Source organism: Pteronotus mesoamericanus, unplaced genomic scaffold, assembly GCF_021234165.1.
Source record: "Pteronotus mesoamericanus isolate MK-2021 breed Mesoamerican mustached bat unplaced genomic scaffold, CSHL_Meso_final contig_214, whole genome shotgun sequence".
Taxonomy (NCBI): Eukaryota; Metazoa; Chordata; class Mammalia; order Chiroptera; family Mormoopidae; genus Pteronotus; species Pteronotus mesoamericanus.
The window spans coordinates 780,086-800,155 of record NW_026555089.1 but is presented as its reverse complement, the minus strand read 5'-3'; the positions used below and the strand labels follow the sequence as shown (position 1 = coordinate 800,155).

At 66.0% G+C, this 20,070-nt stretch overlaps 1 protein-coding gene across 3 annotated transcripts; it reads left to right on the top strand.

The window, feature by feature from the left end:
* Positions 1–1,782: 1,782 nt before the first annotated feature.
* IGF2 (insulin like growth factor 2) lies at positions 1,783–9,840 on the top strand. 3 transcript variants are annotated; one of them, XM_054570733.1, is made up of 4 exons: positions 1,783–1,947; positions 6,319–6,481; positions 7,937–8,094; positions 8,414–9,840. In XM_054570733.1, the coding sequence occupies exons 1-4, from the start codon at positions 1,786–1,788 to the stop codon at positions 8,645–8,647; spliced, it is 717 nt and encodes a 238-aa protein (XP_054426708.1). In that variant the 5' UTR covers positions 1,783–1,785; the 3' UTR covers positions 8,648–9,840. The 3 variants fall into 3 exon arrangements, with proteins under 3 accessions (XP_054426708.1, XP_054426707.1, XP_054426709.1); XM_054570732.1 differs by lacking the exon at positions 1,783–1,947 and adding an exon at positions 3,614–3,845; XM_054570734.1 differs by lacking the exon at positions 1,783–1,947 and adding an exon at positions 4,737–4,814.
* The last annotated feature ends 10,230 nt before the right edge of the window (positions 9,841–20,070 follow it).

The window sequence follows — 20,070 nt, the reverse complement described above, 5'->3', positions numbered from 1 at the left end:
CCCAGCTCCGTCGCCGCCACGCAGGGTCCCTGGAATCCGGCTGTCAGTCTCCAGGGGACCGTTTCCAGGGATCCCCCAAATCCAGCCAGGGGTCCCCAGGCTTTCCCCAATGCGCCCCGCACTCAGGGAAACGGGGTCTTTTCTCCTGCTCACCAGAAATACCCCAGAGGGAACGGACCGATTTTTTAAATAAAATATAAAAGACGTCGATTTTCTGTACTCCCCAAAAGTACTGATCGCAACCCTGGGTTCCCCCAAATTTAGGTCGTGTTTGTAGAGCCTCTAAAGGTCACTGAGATTTTGCCCCGAAGCCGCGACAGCCAGCCATGCTATCTGCTTTCCCCGGGCTCTGGGAGCGCCCAGGCAGAGGCCGCGGCACTTGCGTTTCTGAATCGTGGAAATTCATGTTCACTTCCCTCCACCGCGTGGAGGGCTTGCCTCGGACCCCAAAACGTGCCCATTGTTTTCTTTCTTCAATTTGAGACAATGTGCCTCTCGGGTCCCCCCAAGTTTCATGTAGAGGATTTTTCTGGAGTCACCCCAAAACCTAACACCCTACAAATCTTCCTGGGGTTCCCCCAAGCACGCTGACCAAGGGGCTGCACGCCCCACATTTTAGACTGGGGTCCCTCCTGCCCCAATTGCACAGAGCGATTCCCACTCATCCCCAAACTTGGACTCTTTTTCTGAAGCTTCAAATGCAGTCTTTAACCGCAGTTCCCCGCATCACGGAGCCTCCCCTGGGTCCCCTCCTTGGCGACACTCATTTTTTCCACCCGCAAATCAGACAGAGCTCCGACCTGCGTGTCCTGATATCTGGGCATTGTTCCGGGCCGCCGCGGCCTTCCGCGGGCCCCAACCCCGCGCATGCTGGGCGCTAGTCTCAGGCCTCCCCGTGTCTCCTACGAAGTCCCCGGAGCTCCTCGGACTGAGGAAATTTCTGTGTTCCCCAAACACCCTTGGCCTGGCAGCGTGTCCGCCAGGACGTGGGCAGACCTTCTCCCGCGTCCAGGAAAACGACTGGGCATTGCCCCCAGTTTCCCCCAAATTTGGGCATTGTCCCCGGGTCTTCCAACGGACTGGGCGTTGCCCCCGGACATTGGGGACTGCCTCCGGGGTCTCGCTCACCTTCAGCAGCGTCCACCGCCCGCCGCAGAGCGCTTGCTTCTGCCTCGGCTCCTAGCGCGCCCGCGGACGCAGCCTCCAGCCTCGCGGTGAGCTCCCCGCCGCCTCCGCGCCCCGGTCGTCCTTCCGGCCTGCACCGGCCGCGGTCCCGCCCGGGCTGGCGCTCGCCTCGGGCGACCGCCGGGGAGACCCGCGCGGGGCGCGATAGCCCCCTGAGGGCTTGCCGCTGGGCGGCCGCGCTCGCTGAGGCCCGGCGTCCCGAAACCGGCGCCGCTTTCGTTTGGTGTTTGTAAAGATCGTAATTGTGGGGATAGCGCCTTGGCGGTCTCGAAGCAGGGCGGGCTAGGCGCTGGGTCGGAGGGACGCCGAGGAGAGGCGCACCCTGCTCGCGCGGCGCTGCGCGGTGCCTCCAGCCGCCGGGCCGAGGACTCGGGGAGGCGCGCGCGGAGCGCGGGCGAGGTGATTGATGGCGGAGTTAGGGGCGAGCCTCGCGCGGGCTTCCGCCGGCAGCCCCTTACCCAGGGAGAGGCGCGGGCGGCCGGGGCTCGGGGCGGGCGCGGTGGGGGGGGTGGGGGGACAGGCGCGGCGCGGGGGCCTGTGCGTGGTTTTGACTCCGTAAAAGTCACAACGAGTTCTTACATCGTCCAAACTCTCCAGGAGATGGTTTCCCCAGACCCCCAAATTATCGTGGTGGCCCCCGGGGCTGAACCCGAGTCTACGCAAGTCCAACGTACTGAGGACGGGGGAACCATTATCCGGATATTTTGGGTGGGCCCCAAAGGCGAGCTGCTTAGACGCACCCCGGTGAGCTCGGTCATGCAGGTAGGATTTGAGCGATGTTTCCCGCCCTGCTGCTTGCCCCGCGGGCACTCGCGGCCTCGCAGGCCCCACGCCTGGCCCAGATTCGGGCCCGGCCCGGCCGATTCTCCGCACGGACCGCACCTGGCGGCCGCTGCGGCTATTTCCCGGCTCCTGCGCGGCACCGGGGGGCGCTCGGGCTCCGGCTGCGGCTCGAGGCGCAGCGCTTGTTCGGGCAGGTGGCGGCTGCGCGCCGTGCGCGCGCCCAGGGACTACCCTCCCCCTCTCCGCGCCTCCTCCGCAGTTCCCAGCGGGACTCGGGGACCCTCGAGCTACGCTTAGCCACCTGCACCCTCACTCCGACGGGGCGCCCACACCGCGTAGCCCCGTGGCGGAACGCAGGGACCCCCCCAGCCACCGCTAGGGCCTGGGGCGCCGCCCACCCTGATGGCCCGTGCCCCCCGCGCATAAGCGCAGGGATCCTGGCACCCCAGAACCCCTAAACACTTTAGAACGGTGACTTGGGATTTCTTGCACACTCTGCGATCCCTGCCCCCACTCCAATCTCGTCCCCGCGCACCCTACATCCCCCTCCCCCACCGCCCGTCTCCCGGGCCCCCTGGCCCGCGCCCCCCTCCCCCTGGCTCGAGTTGCGGAGGCGGTCCGGGGGCGGGGCAAGGGCCGGGCGGGCGCCCATTGGCGCGGGCTCCGGGCCAACGGGGCCCGAGCGGGCGCCGCGCGGCGGGGTGGCGCGGCTATAAGAGCCCGGCGTTGGCGCCCGAAGTTCGCCTGCTCTCCGGCGGAGCTGCGTGAGGCCAGGCCGGCCCCCGGCCCCCCCTTCCGGCCGCCCCCGCCTCCTGGCCCACGCCCGCCCGTGCTCGGCCCGCCAGCGCCGCCACCGGGCTGGCGGCCCCGCGTCGACGTCGTCCGCCACGCTGCTGATCCCATCGCGGGCGCCGTCGGCGGGGTCGCGCTCCGCCGGGCCTGCGGACCCCCCGCCGCCTCCTCGTCTATCTACCTCAACGCCCGTCCCGCTGCACCCGAGGAGGCGGTCCCCCCCGCAGGCAGTCCGGCTCGCAGGCCGCCGGCGTTGTCATCACCCCCCGCGCCCCCTCCAGCCCTCCCCGGCGCGCAGCCTGGCCGCTCCCACTCCTCGCTGCTCCCGGAGCGTCTCCAGCGCTGCCGCCGCTGCCCCCCCGAGGCCCGGGCTCGCGACGGCCGAGGGCTCCGTCGGCCCAAACCGAGCTGGGCGCCCGCGGTCCGGGTGACGCCTCCACTCCGCCCCCCTCCGCACCGCCCCCGACCCCCGACGTGGCACCCTTCCCTCGCTTCTCTGTGCGCCCCTCGCCCCCTCTTCGGCCTCTGGTCCCGGCCCCCCGCTCTCTTTTCTTCCGCAACCTTCCCTTGGCTCCCTCCCGTCCCCCCCGGCTCCGCGCCTCCAGCGCCCGCCCCCCTCCAGGCCCGCCCTCCCGCCCTCGTCCCAAAGTGGATTAATTATACGCTTTCTGTTTCTCTCGGCGCTGTTCTCTCCCGCTGTGAGCCTGCCCGCCTCTCGCTGTCCCCTCTCCCTCTCGCCCTCTCTTTGGCCCCCCCCTTTCACGTTCACTCTGTCTCTCTCACTATCTCTGCCCCCCTCTGTCCTGGATACAACAGCTGACCTCATTTCCCGATACCCTTTCCCCCCCTAAAGTACAACATCTGGCCCGCCCCAGCCCGCAGACAGCCCGTCCTCCCCAAACAATCAGACGAGTCTCCCCCCCCCCAAAAAAAGCCATCCCCCCGTTCTGCCCCGTCGCACATTCGGCCCCCGCGACTCGGCCAGAGCGGCGCTGGCAGAGGAGTGCCCGGCAGGAGGGCCAACGCCCGCTGTTCGGTTCGCAATACGCAGCAGGGAGGTGGGCGGCAGCTGTGCCGGCTTCCAGGTAAGCGCCGCGCGGGCCGGCGGGGCGGGGGCTGCGCCCGGGCGGGCTGGCGGACGGCCGGGGGCTGCGGGGCCCGTTCCCGGGGCGAGCCGCGCGCCCTCTGTCCCGCGTCGCGGAGGGGGCGGTCTGGGGGCTGCGGGAAACGCCGAGAGAGGTGTGAGCTGTCTGCAAAAGCGACTTCCTGGTCGGTTTTGGGGGGCCGGAGGGGGGGGCCGTTGCTGAAAGTTCGCGATCTGTGCCGTGCGGGGGCGGGGCCGTCCCCCCAGGGTGCTGGGTAACGAGGAGGGGCGCAAGTCTCCGAAACCCACCCTGGTATGTTGACTCCGTGCCAGCAAGAAGGAGAGAGGAAAACGGGGTGGGCGGGGCCAGGATGGAGCGAGGGGGGCCGAGTTGGCCAAGGAGTCCTGCCAGACGCCACATTTGCAGGATTCCCCCGACGGCCCTCCCTTCCCCTGTCCCCAACTTTTCCAAGTGGGGACCCGGGGAAAGGGGCTGTTCTGGGGCTCACAGCGCAGCAGCGCACAGCGCACGGGGGGTAGCTGCCCCAGCCCCTGTCCCGTGGGCAGATGGAAGTTTCCATACAAGGAGGTGGAAAAGTGGCCCCCTTCTGGCCTCTTTGGCCCTGTGCGGACTTGGGCCGGGGGTTCAGGATGAGCCCACCCCCCCCTCCCCCCGCCCCGCGCGCTCACGCGGTTCTTTGCTGAGGGACGGTCCCGCGCTAGCGGTGGGGGCACAGCGCAGAGGAGGGACTGGCTGGAAGCTGGGAGGGGGCGGGAGCAAAGGGGCGGGGGGAGTGGTCAGCGGGGAGAGGGGTGGGGGGTAGGGTGGAGCCGGGGCTGGGAGGAGTCGACTCACACATAAAAGCTGAGGCACTGACCAGCCTGAGAACTGGACATTAGCTTCTCCTGTGAGGCAGCCTTCCAGCCGCCTCCTCCTCGTCCCGCCCCGGAGCCTCTTGTCCAGCGGCAGGTAACCGGCGCTGTTGAGCGAGCACCCCGCCGCCCTCCGCTCCAGCCCGCCCGCCCGCCCGGGCCCGGCGCCGCCCGCTGCCTCCAGCGCAGGCACTCGCTCCCCCTGCCTGCCTCTGCCCTCCCTGGGCATGGCTGTCCAGCCCTCCGCCCTCGGCCGGGGCTCTGGGCTGGACCCCACGGCGGAGAAGCTGGGCTTGCGGAAGGATGGAGCTGCCTGGCCGGTGCCTCGGCACCCGCCGGCCAGATGTGTTCTTAGAATTTGGAAGGGGGCAGCAGGCAGACCCGCTGGGGTCCAGTCCGAGCAGCAGCAGGAGAGCGAGGAGGCGCTCTAGACCCTTCCGTGGAGCTGGCCACGGCGCTCTCCGAGCCTAAGCAAGACTGCTGCTCTCGTACCCCCTCATCCCCCCGATTTATGGCACGGAGAGCCCCCTGGGCCAGCGAGCGGCAGCCCCGGTCCAGGCTGGGCGGGCCCCGCGCCCGGTGCCCCCTGGGCGTGGAGCCTGGGAGGGGCCCCTCTGGGCAGCCTGCCCAGCCCCCGCCCGGCCAGCAGCAGGGTGCCAGTGGGCTGAGTGGCGCTGGCTGTGCCGGCCCCCCCCCCCAGGAGGGGCTTCTACCTGGGTCTGCAGAGGGCAGCCTGGGGCCGCCCGCCTGGGGGGCTTCCGCCTCCTGGAAGGGGCAGGGGCACCTTGCTGTGCCCCACAGGAAGTGTGTCCTAAGACCTGCCTCTCCTTCCAAACTGGACCCCGAGGACCTGGGCGGCTGGCTTCCAGGTGGCCTAGCCTGCTCCCTCCAGCTCCCCAGGGTGGGGTTTGGTGCCCCCAGACTGGGAGAGGGCCTGGTGGTCCCCAGGGGACTTGCAGGCTTTGGCTTTTCTGCCTGCATTGGGGTGTCCGGGGCAGACTGGAGTCGGGGGACTGGGCGAGTCAGGAGAACCAGGAAGGCCCCCAGGAGTGTGGCCGGCGCTGTTGGGCTGACCACTGGCCTCTCGACCTGGGCTCCGCTCAGCGACAGCCTGGGAGGGCGGGGCCGGCCCACAGGACCCCCGGCTGCTTGGTGCTCTGGGGCACACGTGCGGTGCCGTGGGGTGGGGCCGTCTGCCATCTTGGCTGGCGCTGGGCGGCCCAGGACTGGCCGCTGCCTTGTGCTGGCCCCGCCCTCATGACATCATAGGATGGAGGCCAGGTCCAGTGTCCAGCACCGGTCCCTGCAGCCCTGGGAGCGGTTGGGCCCCTGCAGGGACGCCAGGGGGGACGGTCATCCCCACGGGGAATTTCGGACCAGCCCTGGGTGCCAGTCAAAGGTGCTTCCCCCAGGCCCCTGCTGGGCGGGTCCTCGCCCGCCTCCGCAGGCAAAACACGTTGTTTCTTAATTAGAACAATAACATTCAGGAGAAAGCCCTGCTTTCAGACGGCAGCTGAGCCTGAAGTTGGGAGCCCGCCCTGGCGCTGGGGGACCTTGCTGGGGGGCGGGGGGGTGCTCACGCGTCCCCTCTCCGCCGCCAGATTCCGATGGAGCTTCCGATGGGGAAGTCGATGCTGGTGCTGCTCACCTTCTTGGCCTTGGCCTCGTGCTGCTTCGCTGCTTACCGCCCCAGTGAGACCCTGTGCGGCGGGGAGCTGGTGGACACCCTCCAGTTTGTCTGTGGGGACCGCGGCTTTTACTTCAGTAAGTAGCGCGGCAGCAGGCGGGGCGAGGGGAGCGGCGCACACAGCGGGCGCTCAATAGATGCGAGGGCCCCTTTTTCAGACGCCCAGGCAGAGCCTCCGGAGCCCCATGGGTGGGGGGGGGGAGCACGGGGGGGGGCGAGCCGGGCTTTGTGGAGCGCAGGGTGGCCTTCGCTGCCTGCGTGGGTCGGGCACCTGTGTGCACCTGGGTGGCACTCACACCCGCTGCCTTGCCGCAGCAGGACCCCGCACAGGAGGAGGGCTGGCGCCTACCGGGGGGGGGGGGGTGGCAGCAGGCAGGGCTTGGGGACGGGGCGCACCCGGAGCATGACCGTGGGCGCATGTTTGCTAAAATGGGCTGGAAACCTCTGGGGGTAGAAGTGCACGTTGCTGGCGGGTATGAGTGGGCACGCACGTCCCACGTGCTGGGCTCCCCCGAGGGGGCAGGGGAGGTGGCAGGCCCTGCCGCCACAATGCCCCTGGGGCTGGGTGTTTGGGGCCCGCGCCCCCGGGGTGGGGGCCCGCCTGCCAGCCTCCATGCTTTGGCGACTGCCTGCGCCTCCCTCCTGGCTTCTGTCCCGGCCCCCGCCTCGCACCGGGACCCCAGCTGGCGGCGGCCCCTCATCTCCTGCCAGGGGCTCTCGCCCTCCCCGACCAGTGTCCTTGCCCGTGGGCTGGGGCAGGGACTGAGGAGCAGACCCAACCTGAGCTGAGGGTGGGGAGCGTGGCCAGGACCCCAAGGGTCCCCCCGGGGCTGGCCCTCCCCCCGGCCGCCTGTCCCCCAGCCTCCACTTGCCCACCCAGCGCAACGGGCCCACAGGGCCAGCCTTGGCCTTTCAGAGCTTCTCTTGGGAAGGCATTCCTGAGGCCCTGCCCCCCGCCCCCCGCCCCCCACCGCCCCCCACTGCCCCCGGCCTCCTCTGGGGGCAGGAAGCGGCACTGTAGGGTGTGGGCCCCTGCACCAGGTTCCCCAAAAACGGTGCTAGGCCAAGCCCCCAGCCACGGGACCCACGCCAGAGCCCCATCCTGGGGCTCTTCCCGGCCCCCGCCAAGGGCACCCCGCGGGGAGGCCTGGGCGCCTTCCCCTGCGGCCGAGACCCGAGCCGGGGGCGGGAGGGGGGGACGGGAGGAGAGGAGGGCGTGGTTCTGCAGGTCCTCACTCCTCTCCTCCCGTCCTCTTCTTCCTCCTCCCATTCCTGCCTGTCTCCCTGCCTCCGGGTTGGGGGCCGCCGGCCCCTGCTCGGCTCAGGGTGGCACTGCTGTCCCAGCCTGGCCTTCAGGACAGGACGCTGTGTGCACGGAGGGTGGGCGTTGGGCCCCTCGCCAGGGGGCCCCTGAACCCATTTCCCCAACCTTGGAGGGCCCCCGCCATCCCCTGCGGCGCGTGCTGGGGGCCCCCGCCTGCCCCGGCTTGCGGGGCGCGGGGCGCTGACCAGCCCCACCGTGGGACTTGCAGGCAGGCCGGCCAGCCGGGCGAGCCGCCGCAGCCGGGGCATCCGCGGCATCGTGGAAGAATGCTGTTTCCGCAGCTGCGACCTGGCCCTCCTGGAGACTTACTGCGCCACCCCCGCCAAGTCCGAGAGGGACGTGTCGGCTCTTCCGACCGCGCTTCCGGTAAGAGGGCGGCCGCTCCCACGGGCCCAGGGCTCCCTTTCCTTTGGGGCCCCCTGGGCTGTCGCCCCTGAGCCAGGGGGCCAGGGCACAGCCCGCTCCTTAGTGGCAAGCGTGGCGAGAGAGGAAGCCGCACGCATGCCACGTGTCCCCCGCCCACCGCCCTGGCTAGAGCTGAGCAGGCTGTGGGTCTGCTGTTACCCATCAGCCGGCACGGTGACAACTTTAGGTGCAAGCCCCTCAGGTCGCCGGGAGGGCCGCGGGCTGACTGGGGGCCTCAGCCTGGCAGCCGGCACCCCCTGACCGCCCCCCCACCCCCCAGGACAACTTCCCCAGATACCCCGTGGGCAAGCTCCTCCGCCACGGCTCCTGGATGCAGTCCGCCCAACGCCTGCGCAGGGGCCTGCCTGCTCTCCTGCGGGTCCGCCGGGGTCGCATGCTGGCCAGGGAGCTGGAAGCCTTCAGAGAGGCCAAGCGTCACCGGCCTTTGATCGCCCTGTCCACCCTCGACCCAGCTGCCCACGGGGGTGCCTCTCCAGAGGTGTCCAGCAATTAGAAGTGAGCCAAACGGTCGTAATTCTGCGGAACGGCCCCTGCTCCTCCTGCTGTCTTCTTGACCGGCGGCCTTACCACCAGGCCCTGCAGAGCCTCTCTGCGTCCTCCCCCGGTGCGCTCCCCGCCTCGCCTCCATGCCCCGACCTCCCCACGTCAGGCTGCTCTGCTCGGCCCCCACCGGGCGCGGGCCGCGCCCCCAGCTACGGAAGGTACAAACCCGATTGGCTCTGATACCCCCCAAATTGCCTCCCTGAAACATCCCCCAAACATCCCCCAAAAATCCCCCCAAATTATCCTCCTGAATTAATCACTCTAAATAATCTCCCCCCAAATATCGGCCAAACGATCCCCCCAAAATATCCCCCCAAAATATCCCCCCAAATTATCCCCCCAAATTATCCCCCCAAATTATCACTCCAAATTATCACTCCAGTCATCCCCCCAAACTACACAACACAATTGGAAAACGTCACCCCTTACACACACACACCAGCCCCCTTAAAACTGATTGGCTCTTCCAAAACACCAGAAAAGCAAATTAGGCTTAAAAAAAAAAATCCAAAAAAAAAAAAAACCAAACAAACAAACAAAAAAAACAATTGGCTGAAAACATCCTAAAAAACCAATTGGCTTCAAAATAATTGGCAAAATAAAAGAATTTGGCGCCCCCCTCCCCTCCTCCTCTTCCCCTTGGACCTCGAGTCAAATTGGCCACGCCTCGAGCTCCTGACACCCAAGAGAAAGGAGGGGACCCCAAATTTTCAGTGGGCATGTCTCTGCTTCCCAGCCACCTCCCTGCCCATGCAAGACTCTGGGCACCCCCGGCGGGAACTGGCCGCCACCACCAGCGGCCACCCAGCCTCGTCCTCCGCTCGGGCCCCACCCGGAGTCACCGTGAGGGGACAGGGCACAGGAAAACCGCAATTGGCGCAAACAAAACTTGATTGGCACGAACCCCCAAAGTCTTACAGACCAACCCCCCAAAAGTACATATATAAACACACACCTCCCCACAGAAACACGCCCTCACGCACACACCACGTACACAACACACACATCATACACACACATCCACACACATCACACACACACATCCACACACATCACACACACACATCCACACATCACACACACACATCCACACACATCACACACACCACACACACCACACACACATCACACATACACATCCACACACATCACACACACACCACACACATCACACCACACACACACCACACACATCACACACACCACACACACATCACACACACATCCACATACATCACACACACCACACACACACCACACACATCACACACACCACACACACATCCACACACACACATCCACACAATGTGCACCAGCACACACACAGTCACACACCACACACACAGTCACACACCACACACACACAGTCACACACCACACACACACACACACACACTGCATCACGTGCACTCACACCGTCACACACACACACACACAACACCACGTGCACTCACACAGACCGTCACACACGCGCACACACCCTCACACGCAGGACAGATGAAGACGCTGAGAACGACCCCGCGACCCCGCGTGGGGCCGACCGGTCCGTCCCACCCCAGGTCCCTGCCATGAGGTTTTCCGGTGCCTTGCTCCCCTCGGTCCCCCGCGACGCCCCCAGGCGGGAGGGGTGTGCCCCAGGCCTGGGCTCGGCTGCCATCTTCCCGAGACGAGGGAGCGGCCCTCCCTCGCCGGCGTCGCCCCCGGACCCCCCGGCGTGCCCCGCCACCGTGCGCGCCAGCAAGGACAGGGTGCGGCCAGACTAGAGGTGCTGCTGCCAAGCAGGGCGTGTCCCCCGCCGTAGCCTGACCCCTAGGTGTGCCCCCGGGGAGGACCTGGGGCCGCCCCGGCACGCCTGGGGTCGCCTTTGCCGGCCTCCCGGGCGGCCCCTCAGAAATGGGGGCCCCCGGGGGCCGGCAAAGGCGACGGGGAGTGTGGGAAGTATGGCGGTTGGAGGGGTGGGTGGGGGGCAGTGGGGGCTGGGTGGGGGTGCTCTAGGGTAGGAAGTGGCCCAGCGAGGTTTCGGTCCAAAGTCAGAAGAGAGTGTAGAGGAGACTTGCAGAATTACAGACTCAAATCAGAGACCCAAATTGACGCCAATTGATCTATTTCCCCCCTTTAATTCGATTCTCCTGGGGCTTGTTTCCGTTTTTTTTTTTTTTTTTTTGGTTTTTTTTTGACCCCTCCTTGGCTTCTCACGCGCTCGTGCACCCATGTAACGCCCCCGCCCCATAACAGGGGAGCAGCGACCGAAGCGCCACCGCGCGAAGCGACCGTCCACCGCCCGCACGCCCTGCTCCCCGCCATGTATCTCCCTGCATTGGAATTGTAGCCTGTCCCTGTCGCTTGGGCTGAATTGAGAGTGGAGCCTCTGGGGACGCTGGCCACGGCGCCCCTCGGAGAAGAATAGGGGAGTTGAGAAGGCCGCTGCCCGGCCTGGCCCCCGGAGACAGTGGCTGGTCCCCGGGGGTCCTGAGGGGCGGAGGGGGGGCGGGGCGGCATCTCCCCAAGTGTCAGGAAGGTGCTCGGTGGCCGCCAGGAGGGGCCCCCGGCAGGCCCGCGGCCGCCGGGGGGGAAGGGGCTGCAGGCATGAGAGAACAGGGCTCCATCGGGCTGGAGCAGGCGGCCGCCTTCCGCGCACTTGGGGAGCTCTCCCCCTGCCCCTCGGTGACACCGTGCCCGCCGCCTCGGCGCCCCGTCTCGCCCCCAGGAGGTCCGAGCTCCGTGGGGCCTCCTGGGGGCCAGGCTGGGCGAGGTCGGGCAGTCGGGGAGGTCAGAAGGGAGCCCCGCGGAGCAGGAGAGCGGTGGGGTTGACCCACCAAGCCGGGGTTGCTGGGGCCCCGAGGCCCACGGGTCTGGTGCCGACACAGCCACCATCTACCTCGGTGCCTAGGGCTGTCCCAGGGAGCCGGGCGGCCGGGAGGCCTACCTCCCCCCACTTCTGCCCCCGGCGCGGCCCCCCCTGCGGGCAGCCCGACTAGCAGCCTAGAGACCCGAGACTTCTGGGCCCTGGCAACAGGGCTGGCATGACCCCGGGGGCGGTCCCTGCCAGCCTGCCCTCGGCACAGAGGGGCCCTCGGCACACGCCCGGGGAACGGGCCCATTCGGAACATTGGACAGAAGCCCAAAGAGCCAAATTCGTCCTGATTGGAGAACCCAGATTGGCTGGAGATCTAAAAAGACTCAGAGGCACCCCCAAATTGCCCGCCCGTTCTGCCGGACGCCCGTCCCCACAGTGTTACGCGCGCCTCCCTGGGACGGGCGCTCCGGGGGCATCTGCCGGCGCGCCTCTGTGCCGCCCGGCGCACGGCTCTCCGTGGGTCCGCAGCCATCGGCCCCGGCTCCCCCTGGCCTCCCATGCCCTGGTCGTGGCTCTCTCTCCATCTCGTCTCTTCCCCGAGTCCTCCCCACAACAGTCTTCAGCGGGACCCCCTCTTGGGTCCCTCCCTGCACCATCACCTGAAGACCCCCACGCGCAGAACACACCATGCCACCCGCCACTGCCCGCCCACCGTCCAGTGGCCGTGTTCGCCTCAACTCAGCCCCTCTAACACGCTGTCTCTGGCAAGGCCCAACGCCTGGGCTTTGTCTTTAACCTCCATCGCTCGCAATCCCAATAAAGTATCGAAATGTATTTTGTTCTGAGTGCTCTGCTCTTTCATGGGGGTGGCGGGGATGGCGGGGCGGGGGGAGCTGGGAGGCTTGGTCGCCGGCTCTGCCCCCCATGGCTCACAGAGAAGTCAGAGCACCCAGGTCCCTCACCCCATGCTCACGCCAATGGGCACACACGGGCTAGGGAGGGGCTCTGGGTCGGTCGCAGGCACCACATCCTCAAAGGCAGGGCGCCGTGGGGCGGGGGGCTCTCCCCAGGGCCCACGGATGAGAAGGAAGGCACCCCAGCTGCCCACTCCAGGGAACCCTCTCGGCCGTGGGCGATGGGGCTGGGCAGGCTCTGACGGTTCTAGAAGCAGGAGTGGTTGCTGGGCACGATGCCTGAGAACTGCGTTCACCTGGAGACCCCCGCCACCTGGGTGCCTGCCCGCCTGCCCGGGCCGACACGCTCCCCTTCCCCCGAGGCCGAGGCCGAGGCCGATGTCGCAGGAAACCGCGTCCCCCGCTCGGCCAGCCCTGGCCGCCCTGTCCTCTGACCCCTAGGGCCCTGGCTCAGTGAGGCGGGAGTGCCCACTGCGGGGAGCGGGGCTGCAGGGGTGCGGACCGAGGGGGCAGACGCTGTGTCCAGGGGCCAGGCTGCGTCTGGTGGGCTGATCGCAGGCCCGTTGTCGGGGGCCTGCAGCGATGTCCGTGGGGCGGCCACGTTGCTCGAGCCGCTGGGACAGAGCCTGGGTGGAGGGCAGGGGTCTGCCTGGGGGGTGGCATCTGCCTTAAACCCTGAGGGGGCGGGGAGGGCAGAAAAGAGCCGAGGGGCTGGTGCAACTGCCGGCGCAGGCAGGGGTCTGGCGGCGGCGAGGCCAGGGCGGGGGTGGGCGGACAGAGGGCCGGTGCCCTGGTGTTGCCCCCACCCAGGGAGATGCTTCCAGCGGGTAGGGTGGAGAGCCCTGCTCGCCCCTCAGGCCAGAGCCGGGCTTCTCCTTTGCGAGCGCCATGAAGGACGTGCCCACGTCCGCCCCCGGGACCCTCAGGACGCGGGGCTCAGGGCACCCCCGCCCAGCCCTGTGCATCCCGGCCTGGCCCCCCCCCAGCAGGGCCTCCCCTTCAGCAGCTCCCTGGCTGCAGCCCACCCTGCCCGCGCCTGCCTCCCCGAGGCTGCCGCCACCCAGCTCTCGGGGTGGGCCTGGGGTCCCTGCCAGGCTGCGGGCACACCCCCCGCCCGCTCGGCTTGGCCTGGCCGTGCCCCCACGACTCTGGGGCCGCCCACTCCCTCTTTCTGCCCTTTCCTCACGTCCGCGAGCTCTCAGCTCAGCTCCCTCCGCCCATTCACATGTGGGGGGGGGGGGGCATGCACGGTGCCCAGGCTCGGCGTCACGGAGGGGAATGTTGGGGGTGCTTTTCGGAACGGGAGGGGCTTCGGGGAGAAGGTGACGGTGGCGAGCAGGCCTAGGAGGGCGAGGGGCAGGGGGTCTCCTGGACGGAGGGCGAGTAGGCCCTGCGGGGTCCGGAGCAGGGGCTGCAGCTGGGAGAAGGAGGCCAGCACAGGAGGTGAGGCCCAAGCCGCCATGGGGGCTGCGCAGCCCTGTGGTGCTGGGCTGAATGAAGCCCCAAAAGACGCATCCCACCTGGCCGCACCCCCGTGACGTGCGCCTGTGAATTTACTTTGGAAGAAGGGCCTTTGCGGATGTGAGCAGGCGAAGGGTCTTGTGATGCCACCGTGGAGTCGGGGGAGAGGCCTGAACCCAGCGGCAGCGCCCTCTCCCGGGGAGGGCACACGGGCAGAGGCCGGAAGGACGCGGCCCGAGCCCAGGAAGGACGCCTGGCGCCCCCGCAGCCTGCGGATGGCGCGGGGCCCTGCAGCACCTGGCTGGCTCTCAGGCTCACAGCCTCCAGGACGGGGAGAGGGCACATTTCTGTTGTTTTAAGCTGCCTGGTGTGAGGTCCCTTAGGAACTGAGTCACACGAGGGGGCGTTGCTCAGCGCCTCCCCCCACCCCCAGGTGCCCAGGATGCCAGCGAGCCAGGCGAGCGGCCACGCCCGTCCTTATCTGCCATCTGGGTCCCCGTCCCAGCACCTCCTGCCCAGAAGGTCCTGTCTCCTTGCCCTGCTGACCTACGTACGGAGCCAGGAGATCTTTTGAAACCTCAGACCCGGTCCAGCCTCTGCTCTCCCCTTCTCTGGGGACAAGCGAGGTCCTCCTGACGAACCGCGGAGCCGCCCGGCCTGCCCGGCCTCGGGGCCAGGCGAACCCCTGCGCGCGCTCCTGCCTCGGGCCTTTTCGCAGCTGCCCGGGCCTGGGCCGCCGCCCCTGCGGACGGCCGGACCGCCCTCCTCGCCTGGCACTCTGCTGAGCTGCTCCCGCCTCAGCGAAGCCACCCTGGTCACCCCTCCCCCCTCCTGAGCAACACAGGTCGGGGTGTCGCCCCCGTCGCCCCTCCACATGGCCGGCTGCTGTCTCCCCAGCCCTCACCCCGCACCCCCCACCCCCGGGCCTCGGGGGTCAGGAGCCACCCCTCCCACGGAGACGGGGCTCGGGTGCTCGGCCCCAGCTCTGCCCACCAGACGTGCCCATCCAGCGGCCACGCTCGGGCCCCGGGCTCGCCGGGGTGCCCTGTGCAGCCCCCAACGCAGGGCCTCCCCACCTCGGCCACGCTCACCTGGCCCTGCTCCCCGCCTCATCCCTGACGGCTGGCGGCCACCTGCCCAACCAGTCCCGGCCCCGGGGTCCCCGCTCCTCCCAGCCACCCCGGCCTGGCGGCCAGCTGGCGCTCCTGCGCAGGTGCGGCCGGAGCGGGGGGCATCGGCCAAGAGGCTGTCCGGGGGTCTGGCCTCTACCTGGCCCGCCTCCCCCGGCCGGGCAGGCAGCAGCCGCCGGCCCTCCAGCCCAGCCCAGCCCGCTCAGGCCGCGCCGGCCAGAAGCCACAGAGAAAATGCCTGTTTGTGCCAGTTGTGCCGAAATCAAAACAGTTTGTGGTTTGTGACCCAAATTTTTTGCTTTTTTTTTCAGAACATAACAAAGCCCAAGACAACTCCCTCCCCCAGCCCCCACCCCCCAGGCAGGCAGAAACGGTCTGTTTACACTGGCGAGGACCGTCCAGCCCGCCCTGCCGGCCTGCCCCCAGGCCGTGCCCTCCGCTCTGGGCAGCCTCGAGGGCAGGGGTGCCGGCCTGGCCGGGGAGGACAGGAGGGGACTCGGACTGGGCAGGGCGTGCCCTGGGGCTGGAGCGGGGGTCCCACAGGGCCCTGGGCAGGGGGAGGGGGAGACGGCGCCCCCAGCCACTGCCCTCCAGGGGAGCCCCCAAACCTGCTCCCGTCCCATAGCCCCAGCGCGCCATGTAGACAAACGGTCACAGGACTCGGGGTCCCCCTGTACCGCAGCCCACTCTCACCGCGCCCCCCATCCTAATGCCCAAGGCCCACGTTCCTGGCTCAGCTCTGCCGGGAAGCCCACCAGGGACGAGCACGTCCTTGCCCTGTGGGCTGGGAGGTGCGGAGCTCGGCCTGGATTGGAGGAGAGCGAGGCAGGGCTCCACCTCCAGGCCGGGGGCTCAGGAGCCCATGGGGCGGACGGGGCTCGCCAGGGACCCTGGCCTGGAGGAGGGACCGTCCCCATTCCGACCGTCCGTAGGCCCGGGCCCCCTGTCGCGTGCGGTGACACCCTTTGCTCCGCCGGGGTCCTCCTCCGCCTCCCCTCCTGCCCCCTGCACGGCCCCTGCTGTCCCTGCTCCCGCCCGCGTCCCTGCTCCGGCCCTGCCCGCACCGGGCGCCGCCGCCGGGAGTCGCAGCCTAAGGAGGAGGGCCTCCGGGCGCCAGCTGGGCCCCAAGGGCTGGAAGGGCGTTCTGGGTGGAGGAACAGGGCGGTGGGTCGGGGACAGCCTGCCGTTCTGCATGAGTGGAGCTCAGGTGTGGATGACAGGGACACAAAGGTGTCTGCTGGCCAGAGGGCCAAGGGCCTTGAGTGCCGGGCCAAGAAGCTGAACTTGACCTTGAGAGAGCCCTGGGCAGCAGAGGTCCTCAGGGGCGGGCAAGCTGCTCAGGTGCGCGTTCTGGGGAGGGTCCGTGTGGGGGGCGCTCAGCGGTCCGGATTTAGGTGTGTCAGCATGTACGGCTGGCGGGGGCAAGGGGGGCCCCCAAACCAGCGGGGAAAGGCTCCGCGTGGCCCAGTGTCCCCGCGCACATGCTCAGATGGTCGGGGAGCTCCTCGGCCCTCCCAGCAGCCCTTGCGTGTCCAGTGGGTTCCGGCTCAGGGCAGGACCCCTCGCTGCTTCCTGGGCGTCCATCTGTCCTTCCACTACGGGTTTGTGCGGCCAGTTCAGAGCCCCGGAGGTACAGGCGTAGAGAAGGTCCGCCCGGCCCTCTGCCCATCCTAGTGACAGAGGGGACCGTGCACCAGGCAGCTCAAGAGTGGCGGAGCAGGGGTCCCTTTGCAAAGCCCTCCCTGACCCAGGTGGACCTGGGGTGGGCCAGCTGCCGGGAGCTTGGCAGCGACACACCCCAGAATTAGTCACTCAAATCTGCCACTCTGGGTCCCTGGTTCCCCAAGTCTGAGTGCGGCTTCTTCTCCTCTCGTTCTGCTCTGTTCACGGTCTCAGCTGGTTGGGGCCATTTTTAAAAAAGACTGTATTTATTTTTAGAGAGCGGGGAGGGAGGGAGGAAGGGAGGGAGAGGAGCATCAACTGGTTGCCTGTTGCACGTCCCAAATTGGGGACCTGGCTCACACCCCAGGCCTGTGCCCTGACTGGGAATCCAACCAGCGACCCTTCGAGTCAAAGGCCGGTGCTCGGTCCACGGAGCCGCACCCGCCGGGGCTGGCTGGGGCCATTCTGAACCTCTGTTTGGTCTCCCGACCCGCAAGCACTTGGCTTTGACCTCCCAGCCATGGGCCCCAGCACTTGGGCCGGCCAGAGGGGACAGCGTGGGCTCCGTGAACAGGCCGGCGGCAGGGTGCACTGGTGGGCGGTGTGAAAGTAGGTGGATGGGTGGGTGGGTATGTGTATGTGACATACATGTTCATGGGCACAGATGTATGGGTAGGTGAGTGAATATGTGTAACATGTATATTCATATGCACGCACATGGGCAGGTGGGTAGTGCCATGTGTGTGATGTATATGCACATGTGTACGCACATGGATGGGCATGTGGACAGATATGTGTGCAACACATGTACACATGTATGTATGGGTTGGTGGGCGGGTGTGTGTGCACGCGATGTGTATGTGTGCACGTGTATGGACAGGTGAGTGGATGTAGGTATGTAACAGGTGTACATATGCAGACATGTATAACATATATACACATATAGATGGGTGGATGGTTGTGCACATGTAACCAGCATGTGTGTGCAATTGTGTTTATGCACAGGCGGGTGGACAGGCGGGAGGACACGTACGTGGGGGCGAATGCATGGCAGGCCAGCCAGTACATACCTGTGTTCTCGCCCGAGCTAGTCCGAGAGGGGGCCGAAGGGCGAGAGCGGAGGGGCTGACACCGACCGAAGGCCCACTCTCCTAGGAACTCTCTGAGCTGCATCGGATGGTAATCTGCCCTGCTTTAGCGTCTGGCTCACAGCAGCAGCTAAACAGCACTTGCTGGTGACATGGAACTTGCAGGCCTTCGGCAGACGCCCCTCTGGACGCTGTCTCAGGGGGCGCAGAAGACCCAACCGCATCACTGAGCAGGTTCCCGATGGAAAGCAATGCGCCCTCCCCTGGGAAAAGCCCAGGGCCCAGAGAGGTTTACGGGCAAGCTTTGTATTGGTTTTAATGTTCACGATCATTCCTGTGCTATAGAAAATGTTTCCAGTGTAGACAATGGACAAAATTCCAGTTCCCTTTCAGTGCAGGGAAACCTGAAACCAAGGCCCAGTCATGATAGCAGAAAGGAAGGAAAAACCGCAGGCCAAGTTCACATGCGAAGATAGACGCAGAAATTGTAAATAAAAGAATTAGCAAATTAAATCCAGCAGTGCATTGAATTAGAGTAATAATACACCATGACCAAGTAGAGTTTATTTCCAGGAATGTGAGGATGACTCAATAGTAAGAAATCCACTAATAACACCATGTTAATAGGCCAAAAGAAGACAAACCATATAATAATATTGATAGGTGCCAAAAATATAGTTAATAAAACCTAACATGTACTCGCACTTATAGAACATGTCTAATGAGCCGGCAATAGAAAGACACTCTGTTAACACAGGAGGAGGGGTCCACGGCCCGCCTCGCCACCCTCTGGCCTACCCCGCCATCCCGCCCCCCGCGTTCCCGTAGCCGAATGCGGCGGGCACTTCCGTCTTTATCAGACGGCCCCGCCGAGTGCTTGCGGCTGCTGGCCCACCGTTACCCTGGCCTGAAACCGCTCTGGCTCTGCTTCCCACACGGAGCCGGAGGTCTCTAACCAAGTGGCCCTCCTGCAGGCAGCAACTATAAACTGAGACAACAAACAGCTGTCAGAAACTACCCATGGGCTCCAGGCGGGAGGTCTTGGAAGGGCGGTCGGTCGCAGCACAGTGCCCGCGTCTGAATCCCCAGACGCAGGCCGGCCCTCTTCCTGGCTCGCGGCACCCGGAGGCCCCGCCTGGGGAATCGCTGGAGAGCGCGATGGGAATCCCAGGAAGGCGCGGAGGAGGGGGCGTCCCCCGCAGGGCGCCCGGGAAGCAGTCAGAACTGAGACGTGCAGGTGGGGCCTCTCGCGCATTGCTGGCTGGAGCAAAAGCGTCAGCGCTCTGCAGAGAAACAGCACTTTTGTTACGTTGTGACAATGTAACGGTCACGACGTCCAGGGTACAATCCCAAATCACACAACACGTGTGAGGGTCAGGGACACGTGTCTTCTTCTCAAGGGCAGAGGGCACTGCCTGCACCCGCCACGGCGGGGGACTCGGTTGTCCAGGGTATCAGACGAGGACTCTAAGAGCCACCACAATGTGCTTCTGTGGAGATAAAGGAAAACATGGCCACAATGAATGAAAAGATAGGAAATTTCAGCAGGCACCCAGAAAATACCAGATACATCTGAAGGGATGTTGGGAACTGACGAATGCAACTTCCGATGTAAGAAAACCACTGGACGGCATTAGCAGCCGAAAGGAGGTGACAAAGGAGGAGTCTGTGAGACCGAAGGTAGGTCAGTAGAAGTCATCCCATGTGAACAGGAGACAGAAAAGGTTGTTTTAAAGAACGGAGACTCAGGTCACATGGATGGCATTGATAGGGTTATTTTTGAAAAGATTTTATTCATTTATTTCTAGAGAGAGGGAAAGAGAAGGAGGAAGAGAGGGAGAGAAACATCTGTGTGTGGTTGCCTCTCACGTGCCCCCTGCTGGGGACCTGGCCCGCAACCCGGGCCTGTGCCCTGACTGGGAATCGAACCAGCGACGCTTTGGTTCGCAGGCCGGTGCTCAGTTCATGGAGCCGCACCCGCCGGGGCAACAGGTTTAATATATAGGTCCTATATAATCAGAGGTCCTACAGGATGAGGAAGGAGAGAATAGGGGAGAAAACGATCGAAGAAATAATGACCAAAAACTTCCCAAATTGACTGAAAATCCAACTCCTAGATATAAAGAGTCCAGCAAAACCCAAATAGGATCCACTTGAAGAAAATGCCTGGACTCATCCACGTCAAAATGATGAAAGAGAAACTCTTACAAGTGTGACAGTGATTGACGTAAACGTAATAGACTACTCAGGGGGCGCCGTTTGAAGAGGCTGTCCTCCTCACACACTCGTGGAAGATTCGCGTAGTAAACGTTGCCTTTAAC